Raw genomic sequence first — 27,529 nt, 5'->3', positions numbered from 1 at the left:
GTTGGTGCTCTGTCCAGGAAAGACCTTTTTGGCAATTGCAGTTTGAAATTCTATTCCAACCCTGGATCTTAAACTCAATCGGACAAGTTTACTGGAGATGAAGCAACCCTCCCTCCTTTCCTCTACTGATCATTCCCGGCCATCTGCAACAGCCACTGATTTCTACATAAAGCACAGCTTTAAAAAAGCTAGAGCAAATAACAAATGCACAGTGTCGCTAGTGGGGAGTTAAATAACCAGGACGACAGAAAGAAAAAAAAATTAAGTCTAGGTTTACCTGACTGGGTCTACTGGTAAATAGTATATTCCTAAGAACCATTGAACAAAATGAACATAAATGCAGTATTTAGCATAGTCAAGCAGAAAGGATTCATTCCTCAGCATTTCAAGACTTGCTTATTTGATGTCAGCTTTATCGGACAGACCTCCCTTCCCTCTAGCAGACAGATTAGTTACTAAGAAGAACATATAAACCAAACTGACCATCTTGCAAAATCTGGTCTGACTTTGTATGATTAAGATGGGGTGATTTGGATCACAGTGTTTTGCAGCCAGAAGGGCTAAATAAGCCTGTCTGAAGTCTTGACCCAAATGCTTTGACTTCAAGAGGAGAAACTAGCAGCAAGAGAAAAACTAAACAGTTTACTGCATTGTTCCAGCAGGCACCGAGGCAGGGCTATGCCATGCGGTCAGTAAGCGTGATTAGCTCATTTGTCATTAGTTTAAACTAACATGAAGCAGAAAGCAGAAGTGTAAGCACACAGAAATAGCACCCTCCAATTCTGATTAGCCTCTTGTTTATACCACATTGTGGTAAGCTAAGGCTGTATTGGCTCACTTAACCCTTCTGCAGGCACGCATGTAGTAACTCCTCTCTCCCTCGGAGAAAGGAAGGAACACCTCCCTCCACAGAGAGTTAGCAAGAGACAGAGGAGTAATCCTGCAAACTACCACCACCACCATGAAGACATCAAACGTTCTTGTTCTCATCATAGTCCTGCTTTACATCAATGCCAGCACAGAATGGCCTACGCACACAGTCTGCAAAGAGGACAACTTGGAAATATATTACAAAAGCTGTGGTGAGATTCTTAAAATTTCCATTTTCTTTTTAGCTGGGCAACAAAGTTGTTCTTATGCAGTGAGAGGGGTTTATAAGCCAGGCAATGAATGGAAGGGTTACATTCCCAAGCCAGCACTGGGTTTCACTGCTAGAATATTTTTAGTCTTTCAAATATAGCTGGTTTGGTTCACATACACACAAATCTAACTGTATTTAGATAGAAGATAATAAAGAAAAAATAATATAATCTAATTCAGAACAATAAACCGCTGTCAAAAATCCAGTCCAGCATGAAAGAGATGACTAGGATTTTTATCTTGAAATTAGGTTAAATAAAAGAGGAAGACCCTAAGTCTTTATCTTTTTTACCCCGGGATGACACACACTCTTCAATGCACTGATGTGCTGTTTTCCTAAGGTGCAGCAAGGCTGTGGTGATGAGCTTTCTGTCCTCCCACTTGGGAGTGACAAGGGACCCGGCATGACAGTGGGAAGGATTCGTGTTCTCTGCCATTGCCACCCTGCTTAGCAAGACTTCAGGAGCAGCACTTAACACAGGCATTTCCCAGGGACCATAGGGTTTTGTTTGTTCTTTAAATCTGTAGAGAAGAAAAGGAGCAAGTGGCACTGCAATGACTGAAAATGAATTCACTGAATGGTGCCTGCTTTCCACCTCTTGCTTTGCTGGCCTTGTGCCTCTCCTATTGTGCTGATCTGCTTTACAGCTGGGACAAAGGGAATTAGATTCACAGACGCCTCATTCATTTTCCACACGTGATGTGAAAAGCGATTCATGGCAAATGAGCCCCCTAGAGTTTGTTTTTCCAATTCATCCTGATACAAAGGGTTTCCCAGGGGGCTTTTTCTCCCCTGTAGCTTTCATGGAGTTTTGCACACCCATTAAAATAAAGCCAGTGAAGGACAAGAGAAGTAAATAAATATTTGTAATGCTATTCTTTACTGGCCTGCTCCCAGGAGACTAAAGTCAGGCTTCTCATATTATAAATGGGTATACTGCATTAGGAAAATATTTAATTAGATATTGAATACAAGCTTTGGTATTACCTTTATTTTAGTAAGAATTCTTTGTATATAAGTTAATTCTGTTCCCTCAACAGGTCTCAGTTAGCATGAGATGCCTTGACCCAGAGGCACAGGCTACAGTTTGAGTCAATTCAAGTGATGATGCAATTTGTCTGCTGGGCACGTGTCAGCCAGGCATTGCTACTTACTATGCGCACCAGTGGCCTAGCTAACAAAATGCATTTGTTTAGAGCTTGTGTGTCACTTACCTTTCTGTGTGTGGCAAACCAAAGAGGTACATTCATTCAGGAGGAATTCACAGCTTGAGAAGCACAAGCCAGAGATCATACAGGTCAGGTCCCAACACAGAGTGGTTTTCTGTTCTCCTGGGCATAGCTATGGGAGATGAGATTACACAGACATGGAAAAAAATGCAAGAATTAAATCAGATTCCTTGCTTGAAGCCCAATTCCTCACTCCCTTACAGCTCTAGCAGATTCAGTTGCGGCAACACTCACAGCTGCTGTCACAATGTTCTGCCCTGCCTTTTTCCAGAGGCTACCACACCTGTAGCATCAGACCGGGATGCCCCATCTGCATCTCTGCTGACCCAGTTCATAGTCTGGTAGCTTGCATAAAGCAGAAAAATATAAGGTGTTTTGGGCTGACACCCCCCCCCCCCCCCAAAAAAAATCTATGGGTGGGGAGGATAAATCCAAGTCCACCAGCCTACACTCCCTTCAGAGAAGGCACTGCTCTTCCTGAGCTCACTGGCAAGCTCACGACAGTGCCAGAGGTGCCGATCACCCTTTCAGGAGAGGAGCAGCTTTGTCCCCACTTGATTTCTCTGTAAACCACAACTAAATGGGCAGAACATAGCTTCGTTCTTTAGCTGCATCCCTCCAATTGTTCTCACCCAGGAGGGAACGGACATGCTAGTGCCTAGGTTTGACAAGACCCTTTCCCAACAAACCTTCTCATGACAACTTTGTAATGTCAGCAAGCACAGAGTCAATGCTAGGCAACTGCCCATACTCTTTAGCTATTTCAGGGGAAGACTGCCCACCCTGCACGTCTCTTCAGTCTGAGAAATCCCCATGGTATTTCCTGCTCCACTGAAGATGCCAGAGGATGACACATTTTTTGGGATACAGTGGGCACAGTGAGGTATCTAGTATGAAATCTTGGGTAAAGGATTCCCTGTTGGCTTCAAGAGGGTCAGGATTTCACCTCTATTGTTGTTACTATAAACTCTAGGATGTTATCAGTGAATCAGGGTTGAATCAAGTAAAATTTAAGTTGAGATAATTTTAGCAAAGTACTTCAGAACTTTATTTCTGGAACTGAATGCCCTCTATCAACAGATTAATAGAGTTCAGTCTGAGCATCTAAAAAGGAGCTAAGTGTTCATTTTTACTTTACAGTTTATCAGGTCCTCTCCTAAAATGCAGTAAAAATCTGACTAAAGCCGAAAATATGAGTTAATATAACTGTGATAAATGTAGCAGAGAAGCTTAGGTGCATAACTGAAGACAGAGAAAGAGTAACAATCTCCTGTATGCAGGAGCAAGTCCCAAGTCCCTGTCACAAGCACTTGCTCTAGCTGCATCCTGCCCCTATAATGTGTAAGATACAGGCATGCATCAAGCCCCCAGCCTCAGTCCATGCTCTGGATCCTTTAAAAGGATCCCCATTCCCACCCAGCTACATCAGACTAAACATTCAGTAACCAGGACTCTGAGGGATGCATCAAAAGAAAGATCTGGACAAGACCCCAGTGATCAGTATCATGCACTTGTAAAAAAGTAATTTAAAAGAAATTGGACAAAAAAAAAAAAACAACTCAGCAGCAAGTCCATAGTGAGAAGCTCAAGCTGAGAGACAGGTGGTCTACAAGTAAAGTAAATAGACAGTATGCTGCCTCCTCTATATAACCACAGGAGACATAACACCGAGACAGTCTATAAATACAGCAAGACATTTCCCATCAGTGCCACTCTTCCTCCCAGGAAGAGGTGACAAAAATGAAGGAAGATCTCAAATGACCACAAATCACTTTAGAAATCTGGGCAGGGATCCCGAGATAAAGGCAGCACAGGTTAACATCTCTGACTGAGAAAAGAGAACTGTAATTGGCAAGTCTATGCAGAGACATGAAAAGAACCTGCTACACAAATGGCTGATTCCTATCCCCTTTAATTTCACAGTGATTTTTACAGTAATAATGCTTTTGATCTTTTCAGCTACATTTTAAAAGGCAATTGTCTGGGAAGGGAAAGGTGGGAAGGCAGTGGTAGCAAAGTGCCCCGAGCAAATTCCAGTGCTATTTGAGTGTCAGTCACCCAACTCAAAGTGCAACATGCCATGCAGTGAGAGACTACAAAATGTAATTCTTCAACATGTGTACCAGCACCTGCTTCCAGACCATTCATGTAAGCCTAATTGTCTTAATTAGCCATGAAAACATTCTTACAATGTAGTGTTCAAATGGGGCCCTCTTCATAGGGTAAAGCAGGCAATTGCTGCTGCAGACACATGAAAAACATTTTCCAACTATTTTTACAGCTCGCTCTCGAAATGTTAGTTGGGCCTACTTCAACAAGTCAGTATTTCAGAATACCTGGTTTTGTTTCAACCAGCAAACCCACACCAGTATGCTTGGTGATTAATAAAGCTCTACGTTTAGATTAGGACCTGGGGGATTTCAGAGCTGCCTGAAACTGTAGATTTCTTGACAGTGCAGAAAAGCTTACTGGTAACGCAGAAGGTTCTCGGAAAGGGTCTGGAGAGCATCAACCATTAAGGACTTTTTCTGTGCACAGGAGTAAGTAACAGGGAATTTCAGGGAGATCTTTGGAAGAGTCAAAGTAGTAGTATTTGAAGATGACAACTTGAGAGATATTCTCTAGGCTTTTAAAACATTGTTCAGACCCCATGGGATTTTTTTTTTTTTTTAACTATCACAGACAAACATTTCCCAATTCATATTTGACACTGCTTTTTCTTCTTTTTCCATCTGAAGCAAGGTTAATAGCCATCAGCTGAAGTTTCAGGAGAAGGAGCAATCAATCGGTATTCATTTCAGCCTCCAGAAACTAAATATAAAACTTCTTACACACTTCTTTACAAGTTTTATATCTGCATATCTACAGATTTAAAAATAATAAAACATATTTAGGGATACAGATAACTATTTGCTTTAATTAATATCTTTTGCTAGACAAAGCAGCAGTGCCTTATGGTCAACTACAGATTATTTTTACATGCTGATGCCTCTTCCTAAACAGAGCAAAGTCAGACTGAACTTACATCCACTGAGCTCCATGACTGCTTGTGTAGCTCTGTCACACTTCAGGCAGGGTCATTTCTGTAAACCTTTTTCCTGCCCTACATTGATACAGTAGGAGAGAGCAGCACTGCCCACTTCAGTACAAGCTTGCACTGGATTGTGTTTACAGATAGAGAAACTCTCATTTGTATGGCTCTTCTTAAAATTTGTGAGCTCAGATTTGGATCTCCACTAAAATGGTCCCTTGAAGTCAACAGGGTTACTCTGGTGTAGAACCTGCTCTGTTCAGATAGCACAATATAAACACCCTCCTGTTAAACCCTGCTCTGAAGGAACTTTTCAGTGCATAAAAAAAGAAAAAGTAGAGACTGATAGACTGGTTAGATTACAATTTTCTGATGATTTGTCTGTCCGTACTGAATAGTTTCAGTTTTACTAGGGTCCCCCTCACACGCTCAGCCCATCATATCCTTTCTTCTACATACTGAGAGATCAAATATACTATTTCTCTTAAAAATCTTCTTTTTCCTTTTTTAAAAATAGACCTGTAACACCCTTTCCTGCTCAATCAGCAATACCAACTTGTAAACAAACCTGCTAAATTGTCATCATTGTAGCACTAATTTTACACATCACTTTGTTTTCTATGTCAACCAATATTACTAGTCTTTTTTCCTCTCTGGCCACACACTTACATGCTTCATTTAAAGGATATAAGTCATCTGATGCTTCAGCTGGCAAAGAAGAGTCTGCAAAAAATTCTCACCTCATGCATCTTCAGGACAAACGTTCTTCTAGACACTTGGTAAAAGAAGGTTCTTTTTCCATTATTCTTTGTTTCTTTGGCAGACAGATTGAGCCAGATGCTTCTCTTGGACTTATTTATTTATTTCCCTCAAGCAGTCTCCAGCAATTTCTTCTGCTTCTAAATTATTTAAAGCCACACGACACCAACTCCCCTCTGATCTTTTGTTGCATAGATTGCTAATGGGCAAACAATCAAAGAACTTAAGAATTTCACTTGAAAACATTTTTTGTTTGCTTGCTCTGTCCAAGCCATCTTGGTGTCATAGCCTTGCTGCTATACTCATCTGGTATAGCTTGCTTACTCCAGGAGGAAGGCCAGATGTTGACATGCTTATTTCTGGCACCAGATCCTAACAAATGGAAGCTATCACCAGAATCAAGGTAGCATAGATACGAATGCACATACAAATCTTGGTTTAAAGTTTTGGTCCCTCCATGAATTAAAACTACCTTATCTGTTGTGTTCTCTATTTCATTAGAGAGGATTAAAACCTTATTTTCCTATGTGACCTCTTAAGATGATTCTGATTTAATTTTACCTCTTCTTTCAGAGAGGAGAAAGTATTTAGTAAGTTTTAAAATGTAAATTATAAGGAGGAGCAGGAGACAATTTCATACCTCCAAGGTACTCTGGCAAAAGCATTAGGTTCAGCATCTAGACTTTGAACCATCTAGCAAAATCAATATTAATGCTTTCACTGAGACTAGTAGTGGAGAGAATTAACCTCAGCTGAACATTTCCCACCATGCTTTAAATTTTCCCATCCAGTTTAGTTCTCAGAGGTTTCCTCACAGTGTCCATTTCTTCACCAGATCAATGAAGGTCCCGCATCACGGACTGCGGAAGAGGGTTGGTTGTTTGACAGCCCCTCCTGCTTATCTCCAGCCACTAAATCTAAACTAGTAGACACATTTTCCACCTATTGACTTTTGCCATGTCTTCAGTTGTTGTAGCCACTGAGTCACTAAGGAATCACAAGCAGGAGGGGTAACAGCCCACAAGGCAAGCCATAGGAAAATGTGTTTTCCCCTTTGGAAACAAATAGGAGAGATATGCCTGGAAAACTGTATTACCTTACAGTCAATGAGTACTGTGGGCAAGGCAGAATTGTCATTTGCTACTGCATGCTAAATTTGAGTCTCTATGGAGGGAGCAGTCTAATAAACTAAACAGGTAAGTCACAGCTATGTTTACAGTTTGATGAAAATTTGAGATTAGCTTCCTGTATTACACAAAGTAGAAATTATCAAAAGGCACATTCATTGCATCAAGTCAGGAGCAAGAACATATCACAGGTGCTCATAAGTGCTCCATTGTAAAACTTCCTATGTACGCATATGAAGCGTTGCTAGGCTTTCTTGACATTGCCACACCATCTCATCTTGAGCTGTCATCAAGGCCTCAAAATATCTCTGGACCCTACAATGCTTACAGTTTACCAAAGAAAATAGAGGCAGGAGATCAGGTTCTTGCAGTAATTTAACATCCATCAGCAAAAATATCCAGAATGATCTAAGAAAAATTAAGGCACCTCAGAAAAATGCAAAAAGGACTTCAGCACTATTGTGTGTTGGTGTCACTGCATGAACTTCAAAGAGGCTTATGGCAACCTAAAACTAGGGAGGAACAGTGGCCATCAGGGACAAGATACCTAAATACCCTGTACAGAATCACCATGTAACAAATCCAAAACCTCTGATCTGTCCCAGATGCTGCTTTTAGACTCAAGAGAGCTTCCAGTTGCCAAAAGCTGGGAATCTTGAAAGCTACCACAAATTAGTTCAATGCACCAGTTTCTTCTTCACCTGAAGATGGATGGCTCCTGTCAAATGATCCAGCAGTGATCAGGCAGGCGGGAACCCAGTTAGTTTCCTCAGCAGAGGGAGCATGCTATTCCAATTATAGCTTACTGCCATGCTCCTGCAGTGGATTTCAACCCATCCTGAGAAAATGAGAACATTTAGCCCATTCATATGCTGCTGATTACTGTTCTGTATAATCAGCGGTAAAGCCTGCTATCTCAGAGCATGGCATGTGTCTAACAGCAGGGCAGTTTCTAGTAATGTTTGGTTCTATTTCTGACACAAGTCTGCAAGTCTGCTGTGAATCCCCAGTCATACTGGCAAGCACTGATGTCCAGAGATCTCTGTCTCAAGTAGAGCAGCATAAAAAATGATAAAACACATGAAGAGAGGAGACAGATCTGATTAGGAATACAGGCAGTTACTCTATGCATCTTAGTCATGCAGCGCATGGTGTTTTCTTACCAACAGAACAGAAGAACAAAGACTTTCTCTAATACATTCCCTGCTGGGCCCAAATTAATGCAGCATTTTCTTGTTACACTGCTGTAGCTGAAGCCTGCCCTGCCTCCCTTTCTCTCTCAAGCTAACTAGGACAAATCAGGATTATCAAATACAAATAAAGATCTGTACGTGCTGCCTCTCAAAGCTGGCATCCTTCAGTTTTGTCTTCTCAAACAGGCTGAGACAAAGCTTTGTCATACCATGCAAAGCACAGAAACTCCCTCTTCTAAATAGCACCGCTGGCAAAAGGAAGGAAAGTCTCCGTGAACCTTCAGACACCGGGCCCCCCCCTCGAGCCCTGGCAAACAGCTCTAACAGGCGTGCTGTCAAGAAAGGTGGTTCGGGCAGGAAAAGGCAGGGAGACTCAGGTCAAGCCTTTGGCAAGGCTGCTTCACACGTGCTGGTGACACCCCCATCCCCAGCCACAGCCCTCCAGCTGCAGAGAGCCCCCCACACCTGCCGTCGTTACAGCTCCTTGCCCAGGCCACCAGCACTGCCACAGCCACAGGTGGCAGCTGGGTGACCTCAGCTTGGTACCAGGCAGGTCTCTTCCTCTCTTCTCCATGTGCCACACTTCCAGCCCTTTGCTCGTGGGCTGAGCCCTCCCTCCCGCATCTGTTCCTCACCCCGCAAATGCTGCTACTGTTGCAGTCAGTGCCCCAGCAACATTTGGAGAAGCTGCCAGCCTTCTGAGTTACTGTTTCTGAATATTTGCAGATTTGGACATCAGTTATACTCAGCAATGAGTTTTATTTGAAATAGAAAGAGACAAAGGCTTCATTCTTTATTTAAACTAATTTCTTAAGACACTGGAATCGCCTTACTCCAAAACCAGGGCCAAACAACCGGCCAGTAATGCCTGTGCCTTGATCTAACCAAGAAGTATATAATTGCTCTTTGCATTACTAGGGTTCAGTATTCTTGAGAGAGGAGTAGAAATTATTTTTTTAAAGGTGTTTATGCAATTTTTAAGACATATTTTAGGTTTCTCATGCCAGTGTTCTGGGGGTTTTTTAGCTTATAGATTATACTGAGACCAAATCTTCAGGCTTCCCTCTGCAGCCATGCAAGTTTTATCAGACAGGAAGCAGGGTTATTCACTCCATTAGACATCTCCAAGAGCTTCAGGTTTAAGCAGACCTCAGAGACCACAAGTCAATAGCACTGTTTGCAAAGGGGAATTCCCACAGTCTGTACCCCCAGGACATTAAGGATACATGAACTGTAATCTTCCCTATTCCTTCACCTCCACATTGCTTAAGCAAGCCAGAAAGGTACAGGAGATAAAACATATCACAACTTCTGCAAAGGAGGCCAGAGCGCCTGTCCAAACTAGGCAAAAGCCCAGAGCTGGTCATGTCTGAGGTGAGCATCTGGGATGAAGCATCCTCATGACAAACTAGACACAGCAAACATAAGTCTCACAATTTATTCTGCTCCCCTCTGAACAGAGGATCACTCTGCTCCTCCCAGCCATGTCTGGACATGGCAGTGGCATGCAGTGAAGGCAGGCCCACAGGGAAGCTCATTAAACTGAAGGTGCTCAGGGAAACCTAGATGCACAACTGGGAGCTGCTAATTCACCTGATGCTTCTTCCTCAGTACCTTATAAGTAGATTCCAGTGTCAAATATAACCTTGAGCATTCAGGTTAATTTCTTTAAATAGACATTAAAGGGAAAATGTTGAGCGAATACATAAAGTCTGAGATCCCAAACAGTTCCTCATTCTTTCCCTCTCCTTTCATCACCTTGAATGTTGTAAGGACTAATGATTTAATTTTAAGAGCTTTGAAGGTGAGGAGTGTTGGGTAATTACTAAATATGTTTCTTCCTTGTGCTAATTTCCAGCTCCTCTAGCACCAGTCTGTCCTTGTATGACCCTAGCCAAGTGCAGCTATGTCATTCCATTCAATTCTGTGGCTTATCTGTTCCTAAAACTATTATTTTGAAACACCCAAAGCTTTCCAATTTGGAGATTCTTCTCACCACTGCAAGACTTACAGATGTGGACTCTTACAAGCAAAGCTTGCCTGCTTTCTGCTCCTATTCACTCATACCACTGATTTTCATGCTCATGTGGAAACAATGTGATTTTAGAGCAGATTCAGATGAGAGTAAAGCCAGTAGAGGATAGTTAACAAGATGGGGGGAGGGAGAGAGAAGAATAAAAAAGAGGCTCTTGTACACCAGCCCCAGCAAAATTCCTATAACAGGTGCTTCCCATCTGGCCATGCAGTTTCTGTAATGCCCAGTTAGTTGTCTAGCAGCTCAGGCTCTGAGGGACATAGCCATAGTGGGTTAGCACATTATCATTCCCAGCTGTCTGCTGCACCTTCCTGCTGGGGATCATCTCCCAGAGCACAGGAGGCTGCAGGGCATAAGGGCAGCCCCAGCTCACAGCCCTTTGGCTCGGTGCACACCCACGTTCAGCAGGAGCATGAGCTGGTAGCCCCACAACTGCAGTAACTGAGGCATGAAAGCGTGTTCCCATCTGTTGTCCCTGTTACTGGGGTAATCTCCACCAAAGGTACAAGACTTGCAGCCAGGAGGGTCACATAGATACACCACTGTAAATATATCTGAGCTAATTTACCTATTAACCTTCTGCCAAGAACAAGAGCAGGAAGAGAAGCTCTAGGAAGAAAAGATCAGGAACTCACCTGAGCTTCTAGGCTGTACTACACATCTGCTCAGTCTTCCAGAAAAACACAGCCAAATTCATCGCTGTGAGCTCCTCACAACAGTAAGCCAGGCTGAAGTCTTGCACTATGGTGCCACTACAAGTCCTATGCAAGGAAAACCACATACCAAGCCAACATAGCAATAAATCTCCACTAGGGTACTTGGGTAAGAGTGAAATGGGAGGTGAGATGCATGGGGTCAGCTGGCACTATGCCACGTAAGGGGTGATCAGTGGCAAGATGCCAGGTACAGCCCAAATTTACCTCTCAAAGCAGGATTGTACTACAGAAGCCAGTCTTCAGCAAAAGCTGCACATTTGATCATAGATACAGTTCAGAGCTCAGCGTTAGCCACAGCATCAAGTTCAAATAACAGGTCTAAGGTCTTAAAGCACATTGATTGTTTACAAAAGCCAAAGACTTGCCTCCTTCTCAGAGCAGTTGCCCAAAAGATGTAGAACTCTCTAGAGAGAAACTTCAGTCAAAATCCTGCTCCCAGGCACCTTCATGCTAGCTGTAAATATGTTGCGGCCCAAGCCTTTCTCACTAGATAGAAACACACAAAAAATGCCCCATTTCCCCCCAGTAAACAGATTTTCACTGATAAGCCTCAACACGTTTGCAAGATTTCCAGCAACATTTTAAGTGTTGGTGATATATCAAAGCTGAACTGGAAAAGCAAAACTCTGCAACCAGTTGAAGAGTTTCTAGCTTTAATTATGGAAAAGGGAGCAGATTGAAGGGAGTGGGTGGAGGGAAGTCTGGGAACATACAGTACTGTGCACTATGAAATGTTGCAGGGAAGTGGAAGGCTGAAGGGCAGCCCCACGTATTTTAGAGATTTAACGGTAAATGTTATTGGTCTGCACATGTGAAAGACATAACATGTATTTTTTTCAGTCTAACCAGCTCACTTCAGACTGAGGCAAACAAGAAAGAATAAGTATTAAACCTCCGTAAGAGACACACAATGACTCACAGTTGTGCATCTGAGATGAAACACAAAAACGGCAATTGCCTCGAGTTGCCTTTGCCACACGAGGGACTCCTCAACATTTAAAGAAAGAGGGGTATGGCACACCACCTTAGTTCATGGTGCACAGCTGAATTTACAGACATCTTCACTTATCAAATGGTTAAAACAGACTATTTTCTTTAATTTCCTTTTAGCAGCAACCTTTCCGCCTACATGTTTTGGAATCCAGACTCCCTGGCACCATAGCTTTAGCAACACAGCCATCCTTTCAATTGGTTTCAGCAGGAGGTCCCCACGTACACCACAATATCTAAGATGCTGGACTGGAAAGTCATAGCCTGCATTTCCACAGGGAGATGGTCAGAAAATTAATTGGGGTTTCTTTTGCCAGTGGAAAAGTTTACACTTCTCAGCAATGGAGTAACAACACAAAATCCAAGTGCTCTAATTCACAAATTTTGCTGGAATTTCTCATGTGAGTGCTTCCGTGCTCTCCTCCTCTCTGAGGACCAGACAACACTTCTCTGGATACAGACTCCTATGCTGCATCATTAGCAGTGCAGTAGAAGACACCCATGGCTACAATGCACCATAAAATTCATCTGGCAAAAGAACTCAACCCATGGGGGGAAAAAAAAAAAAAAAAACCAAAACCCAGACATGAAACATCCAAACTAACACTACCTTGAGGTCAGGTTCATTGTAAGAAGCCCATGCTTTCCAGAGAAGCTTCGTTTCATGAACATTCCCTTTCCATCCAAACAGTTACTGATGAGAAATTTTAAGCAAAAAATTCAACTTCTAGCCCTAATACCATTACTTAATTTGTTGACTAAAGCACAGCCTAGTCTCTCTGGAGAAAGAAAAAAAAAAAAGAGCATCGTATATGTTGCGGTGCCATTTTTGATGATAGCTCCCTCTGGAAGTTGCAGAGCTGACAATTTTAGACTTTTGACAACCAGCACTGTTTGTAGGCATCAATGCCCACGTTGCTCTGAATCTGAGCAGCTGCTTCCTGAACCTTATCATCGCACCCCACACAAAACAGAAACGAGAGGGGCTCTTGCAGAAGTCCAGAGGAAAGCGGAAACCAAGCCCTGTGAGGTGGCAAAGGCCAGAGGGGAAGCAGGCATAACCGTCCTGAAGAAAAGAGAAGTTTGACATGCTTTCCAGCTGGAGCAGGAAACTGCTCTCCTACTTAATTGCAACAGCTTCTGAAGCTGCAACAAAAGCAAGAACTGACAAGAATATGGAAAGGGAAGACAGACAACCCTCTGACTCTTGTCACACTTGAGCTGATAAACAACTCCAGGCACTAACCTTTTTGTCCCAAGCAGATCATGCAACTGCAGATACTGCGCTTTAATGGTATGGAGGACAAAATCCAGCACAGGGATACAGAACTGTGGGAAATACAGCTGTGGGGGCCTTTTATCTCCCTCCCTCAAACAGTTATTTTAATTTATCAGAATTTAGGACTTGGGAGTTCCTTTTGGACCACACTGACAATCTGTGTGCTTTCAGAGCCTGGCTTAGAGCCCCCAGCTCCTCCCAGCACTTTCATTTTTTCCTGTTCCCCGATAAGTAATCGAGCTTTGGTCACCCAGGCTTGCTCCCTGCCAGCTGGTACAGCTGTGGGGCACTGCTGCAAAAATAATATCAGACTACGGAGATGCTAGCTGAGCCTCACAGAGGACACTTGCAACTCAGGTTTCATCACAGCAAAGGAAAATTCTCCCAATGCATTATTTTCAACTCAGTGAAAAGATTACCTCAAAACAACAACAACTTATAGACCTGGGAATTGAATTCTGTTTCTATTTTGTTACCAGCAGCTCTATGTAAACCAGGGAGCCTATGGCTGCTCCTGCACATGCTGCAGTTCCTCCTCTGGTTTCCACAGAGAAGGAAGTTGGATGCACAGGCTGGCTGGAAAGCCACCGTGAGGGACAAACCTGTGCCTAAAGCAAGCCTTGAGGTTCAAGACAATATGCTTCCAAACTGGCCAAATCTTTCACCTCCAGCCACAGCTCTGGAAAACTCTTGCACATGCTGTTGGTTGTGGCAGCTGAGCTGCCAGTTGTTGCTTGCTGGCTGTCACCAGAGTGACATATTGGCAAGCCTTCAGGCATAGCATGGAATCTCATGGAGGGTAGCAAGGAAGAAGGTGGAAGTGAGGGGAAAGCAATTATGTTTGTACAAGAGTTTTGGAGCTTGATGCAGAGAAAGGGGTACTGTAGGAACTGGTAAGAGCCACGTTTGTGTCAGTCATCAGCTGTAGGGCTCCCTTTGACCCCAACTCTGCTGAAGCCTCCCAGAAAGGCAAAAATGTAGACTATTTCCTGGGTTAGAAATATCATATGATGGTGGACCCAGCATGAAACACTGCAGGATCTCAGTTACACAATTTTATTTTCACTTCTGGACTTTTCATCCCACTTCAGGATTTGGTTTCCCCATCAGCCTCGCCAAGTCATCTTGTGATACAAATGAATTAAAAACCATCATCATAACCAATCGCTCAACAGTGCTGAGGAAGGAAGGGTGATGCAAAGAACCTGGAAAGAGCAGCTGTGCCAAGACTTCACTGTTGAATGAGTATTGACTACCTACCACTGTGGGGAACTTGCTTTCCCTGAACCTGGCTCATTTTCCCATACAGTAGGTTTTAGCCACATACAGGCTATCATCTGAATGTGCTTCAGACTGAAATGGCAGGAAGGACAGAAGCAGCTATTAAACACAGGGTATGGGAGCTTTAAGCACATCTTGGAGAATATTTAAGGAATGTGTAACCTGTTTTTTATAATGCTTCTGTATTTTATTGTTTTCTTCTATACAGTCAGTATCTTGTTAAAAATACTACTTGTTACCCACTGCTTTCTGTCTCCAAACAGATCCCCAGCAAGATTTTGCTTTCAGCATTGACCATTGTTCTGATATCACAACCCACACCTTTAACGTTAGAGCTGCAATTGTCCTAAGTAAGTGAATTGCTATTTTCTCATGCCATAAATGGGTAATTCCTATGTGAGTGCTGGTATTAAGAAATAAGCAAGGGTGACAACCTCCTATAAAATATGAATGGGCTCCGTTTCTGAGAAATTTCAAAACCTGTGTGGGGCTACAGAAACGTCAGTTCTGTTATCAGCTCAGCCTCAGACTACATATGTCACCCTAAGCAGGTCATATCAGCCCTCAGCTACTTTCATTTGTACATATAGACAGGAAAGGTGGAGGCTACTCTAGAGCTTGTCTTCACACCTAAGTCTTCTAGGGAGAGACTCTTGTTGAATGAGACAGCTACAGCACCCACACTCCTGTGTCGGCACCAGCAGCGCTTGCCAAATTGCCAAGGCTGACCCTTGCAGGTAGGAGACTGACGGGACTCCCACAGACCAAGGATACACCCTGGGCATGTAGAGAAGCATGCTGGGGAAGTGCTAGCCTGAGGCAACAGTCATGTCATCAGCTGCACTAGCTGAAATTATACCTCTTCAGCACTCGACTGATCAGCAATAAAAGGTCAAAAGCAGACCTGCATTTGAGCTAACGGGCTGGGTGCAGAATTTAATATTAGCCATAGCTTGCTTTGTTTTCCTTGCACAGGAAAGCCACCTTCTTACAAACCTGTTGGCCCCAAGCTCACCTAGAACCTCTACTACCAGAGCATAAATACAAGAGCCCTGCTGTATGCTCCTGGTGCTGAAAATGTTTGTGTGCCAAGTGTCTTTTTGCACTTGGGAATGCTTCCTTGTATGCAAAAGGTCTCCCTCCTGTGAGACATGCTGCCCTTTTGCCTGGGGAGCATCAGTTTTCAGATGGCTGCAAAGTTAAACAAGCCCAGAAAAATCACATTACAGGCATTTGCAAATATTTTTCCAACAACTCAGAGTATGGGGCCTCCCTCTAAATCCAGTAGCCTCACTGGCTGTATCTATGTTAGCAAGCCAGGCACAAGCAGGCAACCTCCCAGCACTGCCAAGCTGCTATGCTGGTCCCTGGTACAGGTTTGCCTCAGGGCAGCTACTGTTTTCTCAGGCAGCAGGTACCGGCCACAGGCTGCTCCCAGGGGCCTATTGGATATGGTCCCTCTGCTAGGGACAGTAGAAAGGAACATTTAGCTGTATGGACACAAGATTTACTATGCCAGTTGACCTCAGAGTCAGAGACTAGTCATGGGTATAGTTTATTTAACAATAAAGATACATGCTATTATGTCCCCCATTATGTACCCTTAAGGAACTTAGACACCTGTTCCTGAAGCATGGATTCCTATGTATCAGGAGTTCAGCGAAGAGAAAACATTCAGTGGCTTAAACAGCGGGGGGGGGGGGGGAATGGAATTTTTTAAAAATAAAGTAATAACTGTGTTTACCCTTGCACTTTCTCTGAGCTCTCCTTCTGCTTTGCGTGTAGGACACAGCATCAAGGAGCTGTACGTCAAGGTTGACCTGATCATAAATGGGAAGACCGTCTTTACCTACTCAGAGACGCTTTGCAAGCCGGGTCTTTCTAAGCTTATTTTCTGTGGAAAGAAGAAAGGAGGTAATTTAGGTAGCACTCTAAGTGTTTGATGGCTACTGGATACTCCAAGCAGAACACACCCGCTGTGCTGTTGAACGCACCAATACATCGTAACGTTCTGTTTACTTCAACAGCATGTTAATGGATGGCAGAAACACAGTAGGACAGACATTTTAATTTCAGAGCCTGCTTTTTCCCCCTAACCTGTTCACTTGCTTTTCTTTTAATCACAGAATATTGCACACACATGGGATTTCAAGCCCATAAAAAAAATAACTGTGGTAATGTGACCCCATCCAACAGCAGAGAGGTTCATAAGCTCTATTTATAGCCACATGGTTGTCACATGAGCAAGTATGACAAAAATAAGGGCCAGTTCTGTAAAAGAAATGGCTGAGCAAACAAACAAGCCATTCTGAACATGCTCTTCACTACTAAACAAGTAAAATTTCCTGTCCTTAAAGGCAGTTCTTAACTCACTTTGAGAGGAATTATGCTTGAATAAGGATATTTGCACCAAAATACTATTTGATACTATCTATGGTTTGCATCTTGTTTCTGCTCAACACATGCATATGCAGCAGTCAGATGATTTCAGTTCATGCCAGTCAAACTGCCAACTGGTGCAGACTTGCACTAGTTGGTTTACAGTGGCATTAGCTGCCCCTAAAAAGCAGGCAGCTTTGGTCCCAGGTGAGCCTGGGCACCTCAAAGTCCCTTCTGCCACAAGCCAGACCAGATAGTGCAAAGCTAGCCATGGCATTTCTGGAAGAGCTACAATCATGCCTCTGGACAGCAATATCCACATATCTTAAACAGTTATTTTGAAGTCCCTCTTATACCATGATCATCTCTTTAGGCTGATTTTAAAATAAACAGGTAGAGCTGCAGGGAAGTTTGAGTTATTAGACCACCAGTTAGTTTCAGAAGCTCTGCCTTACTGCCATTCACATGCACCTCCAGCCTGATAACGCTGCAATAATTAACATGCGAGGGCTATCAGTCTAAAGACCATGACCATACACAGTACTACTGCTAAGACAGCCCCTGGAAAATTACTAAGACATTTCACACAGCATAGAAATACCACAAAGAATAATAGAGAAATGCTGCACAAGCAGCCAATTGTGTAAATCCTGTAAGCCAGATAGACCAAAAAAATTTAATTCAGAGGTTTCTTTAATTGTGTATTGAATTACAAGGGGGGGGAGCACACCCATATACCTACTGAAAAACTATCTTATTCTGATAAAGTACTAAATAACATTCTTTAGAGAATACACTAAGGAGAAGCAGAGTCAGTCCTGAGCTGAGCTGAGCACAAACTGCTATTCACACATTAAGCCACAAAGCCAAAACCTCCTGGGGTTTCCAAGTCCCTTAATCTTAAACTGACAGGTAATTGTTTCTACTAATTGAAGTACATTATGATATAAAACCATAGTTGGTTAAATAATACTATATACCCTCATTTAGAAGCATCCCTAAGTTAGTGCAAGGACCTCTGCCACACTTTTTAATACACACTCTCTTGTTCGGTAGCTGTTTTTATTTAGTAATTAAGTCACAGTGGGAAAGAAGTGAACTTTCTCAGACTAAGGTTCAAACTGAAAATGTGGTATTTCTTAATTAGTTGACATTTGATTCTAACCTGTGTTTTAGGACACAGAATTGAGCTGAAGACCAATTTGAGATAATTCAGCACAGCCATAATTTACCATATTAGCACAGCTGTAAATCTGACCTAATACCTATGCAGAAAGGACAACATTGTGAATGGCCAAGTATGCAGCCTAGCAAAGGTACAAAGGAGCAGACAGCCCTTTCAACTGAAGCTTCTCATGCAGAGCCCCTTTTCCCTGTTGTACAGGCAAAACTTCCAACATCTGGCCAGACCTGACCTGAGTTTAAATACAGTTCCACACAGAATTTGCTTGCCTTCCACAGGAGGCCAAAAATTGCATGTTACTCCCTCTCCCAAAATGAGAGAGAGTGTAGTTCTGATACAGGCTTTGTTGGTCCACTCACTTGTGTGGACGAGCAGGTAGAAGTTACAAAGAAAAGAGACTTACAAGAGCTGGATGTGGCAGTGTCCTGGTTGTTTTATTTTTCTCTGCTCTCCTATAATGTCACAGTTTTGCCATGACTGGAAATAGTTTAGGAGACTCAATATAGCTGGAGGTTTCTTGTTCATCATAATCATATAGTATTTACTATTTATGTTAAGCAAAGGTCACATCTGACACTGCTCACTGGGATTCCTAAATAGGATTCCAAGATCTTTTTCTTTGAGCTATATGCCCATTGTGAAGTTGTTGGCTCAAATGTTGCAAGGAAATGAGCCATCGTCCATTTAAGAACAATAACAACAAAACTGCTAAATTCTTTGTAGCATAACATGAACTCGGCTCTTCCTCTTTTTTAGTAGAAAGTGCTGGTTATTCCCCATTTCCTCCAAAGCAAAGTTACATAAGATTTAACGATTTCCCAATGCAATCACTAAAATCAGAGAAAAAGACCTACCAGGGTAATATTTAGCAGTGTGCCAACCACAACTTGCAGGCTTAAACAAAGCTTCCTGACAAAAGATAGTTGCATCCTCTGCAAGTCTGCAAGTTTTCTTTCAGGCCCAACTGATAAAGGAACCATCAGAGCACTCGCATGATTCCTTGTGCACACTCCCAAACCATAGAGAAGCCCCCCCTTGCCTCAGACCTCCATTCTTTACATTATTGCCTCTTTAGGTAGGTGTTACAGTGAGGAAGTTTCTAAAATAATATTTGTGAATAAAAGTAGAGAACATAACATGAATTACAGAACTGGGTATCACATTGAGATTTACGTACATGTTTTTGAGAGAGCAGCTACACCACAAAGCTAGGTCTTTAGGCTGATATACAATGCCATCTTGCTTAGCATCTTCATCTCACTTTTTCCTCCCCAGTAAAGAGAGTGGATATTTCTCACCCAGCTATGTATTTATATAGGTTTTTCTCTCAACTATACATCTATAGCTGGCAGTTATTCAGATCACTCCTGCATCCCTAAAATTGACAGAAGTGGTGTGTCAGTTGCATGGGTGCAAGATCGTGTCCTAGAAGAACTCCAACATGGAGCATTTAAGTTCTAAAAAGATTTAAAACATAGAAAAAGGAAGAGGTGGGTGCAGATGTACAGGGCCTTTATATAGTACAAGAGTGAGAATGTATAAAGATTTTCAGTGCAAGGAAGATTTGAGAAAGAGGAGTGAGAATTTCATTATAGGTGTTTTGTCAGAAATGAGGCATCTTCACGATAAATGATAACTAGTAACTTGAAGTAATCCTCAGGAAGTTCTTACACATTTGAAAGCTCTGCTTCAGACTGGAAACTACTAGAGGCCTACTCACTGGCAAGGAAAAGGACTACGTTACTTTTGGTAGAAACAACGGTGAAAAGCTGCTACAAAACAACACAATAATATCACCTTGAACCAGTGGTACATTAGAAATGTCTTCCAGGATACTCTACAGAAATCACCTTCAGTTAAGTCTTCGAGAAAAAGGGCTGAAAACAAAAGGTGGACTGAAAAACACATCACTGATGACAGCATGCTTGACAGATACCATAACTTACCGACAGACCAATAAAGACATAGGGAAATTTAACTGGAAAAATGCACTCATGATTTATGCTGTTCCCAATGTTTATACATTTTCTTGCAACTACATCTGGGCTTGCTCTAAAAAGACCACAGAATTCTTTCAGTGAGCTAGGCTCAGTGTTTGTGACAGTTACACTTACTGCAGCAGATGTGTTCATCCTCTTTCAATGGAGAAATGTAAAAATGTATGAATACATGGAGAAAGATTTATATGAAGGATGCTGTGATAAACTCCAGTCCTTAAAGCCTGTGAGGATGTTTACACTTCTGGAATTATAACGGAAATCCTCATGTGAGAGGAACATTGAATGGGCTTTGAAAAGCCTGATCCAGCCAGCATAGGCACTGAGTGGTCCAAAGTGAAGATGAATGATAAAGTTCAGCAGATCTATGGATCCATACTATTTCCTGGCAGGTCTCAGCTAGCTGAAAATGAAAGCTGCCCTTGCTTTCCTATAAGGACATACTTCAAAGCATAGTGCTTTCCCCCCAACATCACTGAAGCAAAGAAGGTCACAAGAGTTCTCTAGAGACCTGGTTACAGAACCACAGAATGGTTGAGGTTGGAAAGAACCTCTGAAGGTCATTTAAGTCCAACTCCCATCTACTCAAGCAGGACCACCTAAAGCCAGTTGCCCAAGACCATGTCCAGGCAGGGTTTTTTAATATATCCAAGGATGGAGACTCCACAACCTCCCTGGGCAACATCTGCCAGCACTCAGTCACCCTCACGCTAAAGTGGTGTTTTCTGATGTTCAGACAGAACCTCCTGTGTTTCAGTTTGTGCCCATTGCCTCTGGTCACCACTGGAAAGAGCCTGGCTCTATCCTCTTTACACCCTTCCCTTCAGGTATTTGTACATATTGACACATTCTTCCCTCATCTTTCTGTTCTCTAGGCTGAACAGTCCCAGCTCCCTCAGCCTCTCCTCATTCGAGACATGTTCCAGTCAATCATATCAGTGGCCCTTCACTGGACTCTCTCCAGTAGCTCCATATGATTAATAACTGTCAAACACTGCAAGACCCCGGATTAGAAAGAGCTAAGGGCAATGCTGAAGCACAAAGCAGTAAATGTGGACCTCAAACCTGACACACAGCACCTAGCTCCACAGTTGGAGGCTCCCTAAAAGATAGTACAGCCCATGTGAGTGACTCCATTGATTACCAAGCAAAGGCATAGCTACCCCACATCACAGCAATCATGGAAAACTTCTCAGAGAGGGCTGAGGCAGAGCCCTAAGACTGCATTCATCTAGCTCTGATGTAATCATTACTTTGTCACAGCAAAGGGGGAAATAGCTTCTACCTACACTGAAGGAGAAATTAGCATTGCCATCATTTCAGAAGCAAATTTATGGCCTGATGACTCCTACTTCATTTTAAAATATAGTTTTTGCAGAGCTTGAATGCTGTATCTGTGTGTTTAGATTCTGGATGGCTTTCTGACACCCTAGGTGAGACCCTAACAAGCCACATGATCCAAGAGGAGTTTCCATGTCCCTGTGGAGAAGAACTTTGTGGAAGCGTGATTGTTCACAGACCAGTTTCCTCTCCACTCTCCTCTGTTGCCACCCAAGGTTTGCTAGGCTCAGAGTTGACTGAGGGAGAGACAAACAAGGCTCTCTACTGAACAAAAGGATACAAACCATAAGCCATGCCATTGCACGGTCCACGCCACCCTGAGGGGGCAGCTCACAATATGGCTTAGCATACATCAACACACATACAAGCTCAAGTCCCAAGGGAGTCACTCATCACCCAAGTCATGCAGTCTGCAGTGCCTTTAACTCCCATTTAGACTCTAGTGAAGTTGTGAACTGAGAAGTGGGCTGTACTGTATTTTTAAAATTCTTGAGTCACCGCTTTCTGCAGCGGAGATGTGTCAGACTCCAGAGCTCTTGCTTCTTGCAGACAAGCAAGCAGCAATGGTGACTGCTCTTTGAAAAGGAAAAGACTTCTTGGTGTCCAGGTGAAGTAGCCAGGGATGCAGAAGGGAAGGAGGACAGCACGAGTGCTGCAGCATAGTTGATCAGTTTGAGCGCGACATGCCAAAACATACTTATTCCATTTTCTTTTTTGGTATTAGGTTTTTCAGGGCAACACTGACAAGTTCTGCATCTTCTCCACCTCCCAGGATCATCAGGGCATTACATTTAACAAATTCCTCATTAATGCAAAGTGTAGAACATTGGTGATGTCTCAGGTTTCTCCTATTCTTTTCCTAGTTTCTTATAGTCATGATTCTTTCATCTAAGTTTGTTATGAGGCATTGACTAACATTTCATAGAATGTGTGGGGGAAAACCTTCTGTGGACTCTTTTCCAAGCCAGATACCTACTGCATGGTGGGATGGACCATACAAAATAAATGTTACAAACCTTTTGTCCAACCTTTCACAAGAAACAGTTTAAACCAGAACAGTGAGACTGGACCAAAACAACTCTCTAGAAGTGACAAGCGTCAAGATGCCAGCACATACTCACACATGTGATGAAACACTTACTCCTCTGTCACTGTCAAAGTAAAGACTACTTCACAACACCTACAAAAGAGAATCCTTAAACAGTTCTTAGACTTTTCCACGACTTGTGGAGGGCAAGTTGTGCAAGAAATTCTGAAATACTGAAACATCTACAAATTTTATTTTCAGTCAAGTCTGCACAGTTTGGCCCAGTAAGCTATGAAAAAGTAGGAAGAACTGCAGAACAGCTTGCTAATTCTGTCCATTAATGCCAAAGTTGCCCTTTCTTCAACAGCAAAGAGAAAGCATGCCTCGCAATTAGGGAGATGAGGATTGGAAGGTGGAACTCCCAGGCTCTATTCCAGCCACAGCATAACTTGTGATGGCTTTAGTATATCATGTAACTTCTCAGTGAACACTCCCTCAGCAGTGAGATAGACATATTCTTATTACTTTAAGGTCATATTCAGCAAGCAGTCAGAAGTCCACACCTACAGAAACACTCAGACTGGTTTTTCTTAAGAGTTACCAAGACAGTATAGTTCAACTATTACAGCTGCGGGTGTTTAATAGATCATGCTAAAGGACTTGTGCCTGGCAATCCCCCTCCCATTTCATTTCCCAATTTTGAGGATGCATGCTGACATAGGAACACCCACCCAGCTGTGCAAAGCCATGCCCCCCTCCTCCACTCAGACAGGGGCTGCAGGTCCTCCGTGAGCACAGGCTCAGCCCTGCTTTCCCCATAAGGCAGTACACATCCTGACATTTCTCTCAGGAGGGCTGTTGCAAGACTGTGTATAGAGCACTTCGCAGTTCCATAACACTTGTCACTGGAGCATTTTGAAGTGCTATTATAAAAAAGCATCTACAATCAGCTGCTTGTTTCCTTCATGTGCTGCCTAACCACCCATCACCATTTTTGCTTTTCAGAACACCTCTACTATGAGGGACCAGTCACACTGGGAATTAAAGAAATCCCACAGGTAAGTTGGTCACAGCTGTGCTCCCAAGCAGTAGGGCTTTCTGGATGAGGTATGGCCAGAGGACTACCAGCAATCACATCAGCATATTTCAAGCTCCCCCAGGTGGCACACTGGATCTGATAGTGTTTACATGACTAATCCTTCTCAATATGAAATGAAGTGGCTTTGCTTAAAGCATTAGAAAGCCACCATTATTCAGACAGACAGGTTTTCTTAGTATAGCAGATCCCCTCTACCAGCACTAAGTCATGCAGCCAGAGGGTTCTTTAGTAGGCTCCCCCTCTGTTACTCTTAAAATAGCAACAAAAGCAGCAGGTCCAGGGGACTCCCAAGAGACCAAGGCTGCAATTCAACTCACTCCTTCGCAGGCTGAACAATTTGGAGAAGCTCATTCATCCTCACTGGCTATAAAGACAATTTAGATAACTATTGCAATTGTATGTGTTCCACTGTACATATATGGTATTAGATACAGAGACAGAGGTCTTCTAGGTTGCAACCAAAAGTACAAGTTATTGGGCCAAGAACACTTTCTCCGGACTTATGGAGCCTGAAAATAATTTCTTAGAAAGGTGAGAAAACAGGCAGTACTCTAGGCACTGCTCTGACTTTCCTGGTCATCCATTACAGATGCTTTTTACAAGCAGCGTTCTCCACACTCCTTCCAGAAGGTCAACCAAATCACACTGCAAAGCAAGATAGGTCTCAAATGCTGAACACACCACAGGGTCTCTTAACTGGACACAACATGAAGCTATATTTGACAAGTAAATAACAAAGGATTTTTAGCCACATACACGAAGAGCCTGGATTGAAGGGGAGAATGCAAGATCTGGATCATCAAGGCATCTGTTTGAGAATGTAGTGAAGAAAGATCACACTCACCACTGCAAAAAGCACACAGTTCAGGTGGTCAAACACTCCTTAGATTTACTTACATAGAGAAGCACAGCATGAGCTCTCAGTTCTTCAGCAGCAGACATAAAACCTGTGTCAGAGCCGCAAAGATGAAGTCTGGAGCCTGCTCAGCACTGGGTTGGCCCAGGTGCAGGAAAAGACGACAGAACCAGAAGAGGGATACAGAACAATGACATGAGTCCCAGAGAGCCAAGCTTGCCAAGACCTGCAAAGGTGATAACAAGGATAGCTGGCTCCTGGGAGGATCGAGCCTCCATAACAGCTACCATCTCATATGTCTCAGTCTTCCCTTGGTGATAGCAACAACCACAACCTTCATTTTCCAAGGCTTTCACACAGGGAACTGGGCCCCCTTATGCAGGCTGTTATCCCATCCTTACCAGCCTGCTTCCCTAAAGGCTACACCTAGAGATGCTGTGTCAAGCAATGCCTTTTGATTTCTCACACTGGGGTGCCCAAGCTCCTATCAGCATCCTGCTCTAGGGGCAGCTTTACTAACATAGTGAGGACACTTATGTAGTAAAGCCTCTAGACAAACTGAGGAATAGGTCTTTAGACCAAGAGGAAGCCCTAGAAACATTCACACAGAGCAGTAAAACTCTAGTTCAGGGCAAATTAGCTGAATTTGGACCCAGAAATTCTAAGACTGTTCACAATCCTTTTTTAATAACAATTTTTACCCATGAGCAAAAAAAACTATTCTGGAGGAAGAAAAAAATCTAATCACTAATGAGCAATGGAAATGAGTTATTATAAACTCCCTCCCATGAATGAAATAAGCTTTTGGAGAATTAACATGCTTGTGAGAAAGGGAGTAGGAAGCTTTTTTTCTTAATCAATCAGGCAAATAACACCATCCTTCTATGCCAGCAATAAGGAGTTATTCCATGCAGCAATTGTCTTCTGCTCTTTACAAAGAACAGCCTCATCTGAGCAGCCCAAAGGATGTTTGCAGCCTGCGCAACAATTACAAGGCTGTAGTCTCATGAGCATGTTGCCATTGGGCCTGTCTAAATTTGGATGTTACACTTAACTTGAACCTCTGTGAGGACACAGGCCAGTTATTGCTTTAGAAATCCCATGGTAAAAGGCAAATGCCAAGAAACCTGACTCATTCTAGCTGTGCCTCCTTCTACTCCACAACCAGGAGAGTTCTGAGCAAGGCAAGAGCTTTCTATGGTTCAAAGCCAGGAGGCCACTGCTGCCAAGCTCTCCTACCCCAAGTTTTGCTCCCCTCCACACTCCAGAAAATATGGAAAGAAATACTGCAGTGCCAGCAATCTAGTTCACCTCTTCCTCCAAATCTGTTAAGTGAGTCTTGTCACCTCCCCTGCCCAGTGCTTCTTCTCCAAGTGTCTGGAGAGAGCAGTTTTGACCAATACAAAAAAAGCCATGGCTTCTTTAAGGTTGAGATTTTCTGCACTGCAATGATACAAGTTCTCCCCAAAGCCAGAATTATTAGTAGTTTTAACTACACAATCTGAAATTAAACTACCTCTTGTTTTATTATATAGGAATTCATCACAAACCGAGTCATCTATACACATCCCCCAAGGTGCTCTCTTATAAAAAATCATATCGATAACAGTGTACAACAAGATCCAAGGAAGAGAAGTGCCAGACAACTAAGCACCTCATCCTCTTCCAGTTACTAAACAGCACAGGCCATATTGTGCTTGCTCATAAGAAACAGGAGAAGTTACACAGATTTGAAAGGAATTTTTATGCATCAAAACATTTTGTTCCCCTTGCACTGTTTAGATTCTGAACTTTTACTGTCAGCATTGATATCCCTGATGAGAGTAGTTTGGCAGAAAATATGGGCAAGTCCTTGACCAGTTCTGAAACATTTGGACAGGAAAGGTTTTGGAGGAACTTGATGGGAAAAGTGTTATTCTGTTTCTAGGAAGAGGACTCCCTCATAGAAACAGCAGCAGTTATATACCACTGATGGGCTAATCTCTTTGTGTTTGTCTCATACAGGGAGATTACACTATTTCAGCAAAGCTGACTAATGAAGATCACATCACTGTCGCTTGTGCCGATTTTACCGTGAAAAATTATTTAGATTATAATTATTATCAATAAACCAGTTTCGTGAAAGCTACAGACTACCAAAGCTATTCAAGCCAAGTGAGCTGCTTGCATGCTATAATGATTCTGAAGGAAGTAATTCCCACATGGTAGTTCTGATGCTATTCCTCTTTATAATTCACTTTTCAAGAAGTCACTAGACCCTCTAGTGGTAATTTTATCTCTAAATGCACACTGTAGCCCACTTTTTGCTTCTAATATATTCAGCTGCAAGTAGAAAGTGTCCGACACCAACATTCTTATCTTAGGATGAAAATAGCATGAGGCAGAACAGGCAAGAGTCTAAACATTTTTCTGCAGTAAGTTATGGAGGTATCCATTCCTAACACAGGCTAAAGATGACTTTCACATGTATCACATACTATGCAGTCACAGCACTCAACATTTTCAGCCTTCCCTGGGGCCTGTCTGGAGCCTCCACTAATATAGATTTTATTATAACCACAGAACAAAGATCAAATAGGATGAACATGCCTTTTTTCCAGTGATCCATGTCCTGTCACTGGATTCATATCACTTGAGTCTTCCTGGAATTTTTGTTCTTTAATGTCTTTTAAGTGATATGTGAATCATTCTGTACCTAAGCTATGTGCTCCTCTTGCTTCTCAATAAATTCATAATGAAAAAATAATTTTTTTTCTCATTTTTCCTCATGATTCTAGGATCTATCCAAAGCTTAAGGGGGGGGGGGGGGGGGAACATTGAGGAAAACAAGTTAAATGAGCACTTTTTTTTTTTTTTAAATATATAA

General features: G+C 42.7%; 1 protein-coding gene and 1 long non-coding RNA gene across 2 annotated transcripts in view; one reads left to right on the top strand and one right to left on the bottom strand.

Annotated features, from left to right (window-relative positions):
* The window catches only part of LOC128137339 (uncharacterized), a 58,225-nt gene that overhangs the window by 15,847 nt on the left and 14,849 nt on the right, over positions 1 to 27,529 (bottom strand). The window lies entirely within an intron of this gene.
* LY86 (lymphocyte antigen 86) lies at positions 771 to 27,410 on the top strand. Its single transcript, XM_052778113.1, has 5 exons — positions 771 to 1,082; positions 15,045 to 15,131; positions 16,567 to 16,695; positions 23,714 to 23,766; positions 26,668 to 27,410. The coding sequence occupies exons 1-5, from the start codon at positions 962 to 964 to the stop codon at positions 26,770 to 26,772; spliced, it is 495 nt and encodes a 164-aa protein (XP_052634073.1). The 5' UTR covers positions 771 to 961; the 3' UTR covers positions 26,773 to 27,410.

This window comes from Harpia harpyja, chromosome 1 (genome assembly GCF_026419915.1).
Source record: "Harpia harpyja isolate bHarHar1 chromosome 1, bHarHar1 primary haplotype, whole genome shotgun sequence".
In the NCBI taxonomy this organism is placed as follows: Eukaryota; Metazoa; Chordata; class Aves; order Accipitriformes; family Accipitridae; genus Harpia; species Harpia harpyja.
This window is presented reverse-complemented; position numbering and strand designations above follow the sequence as displayed.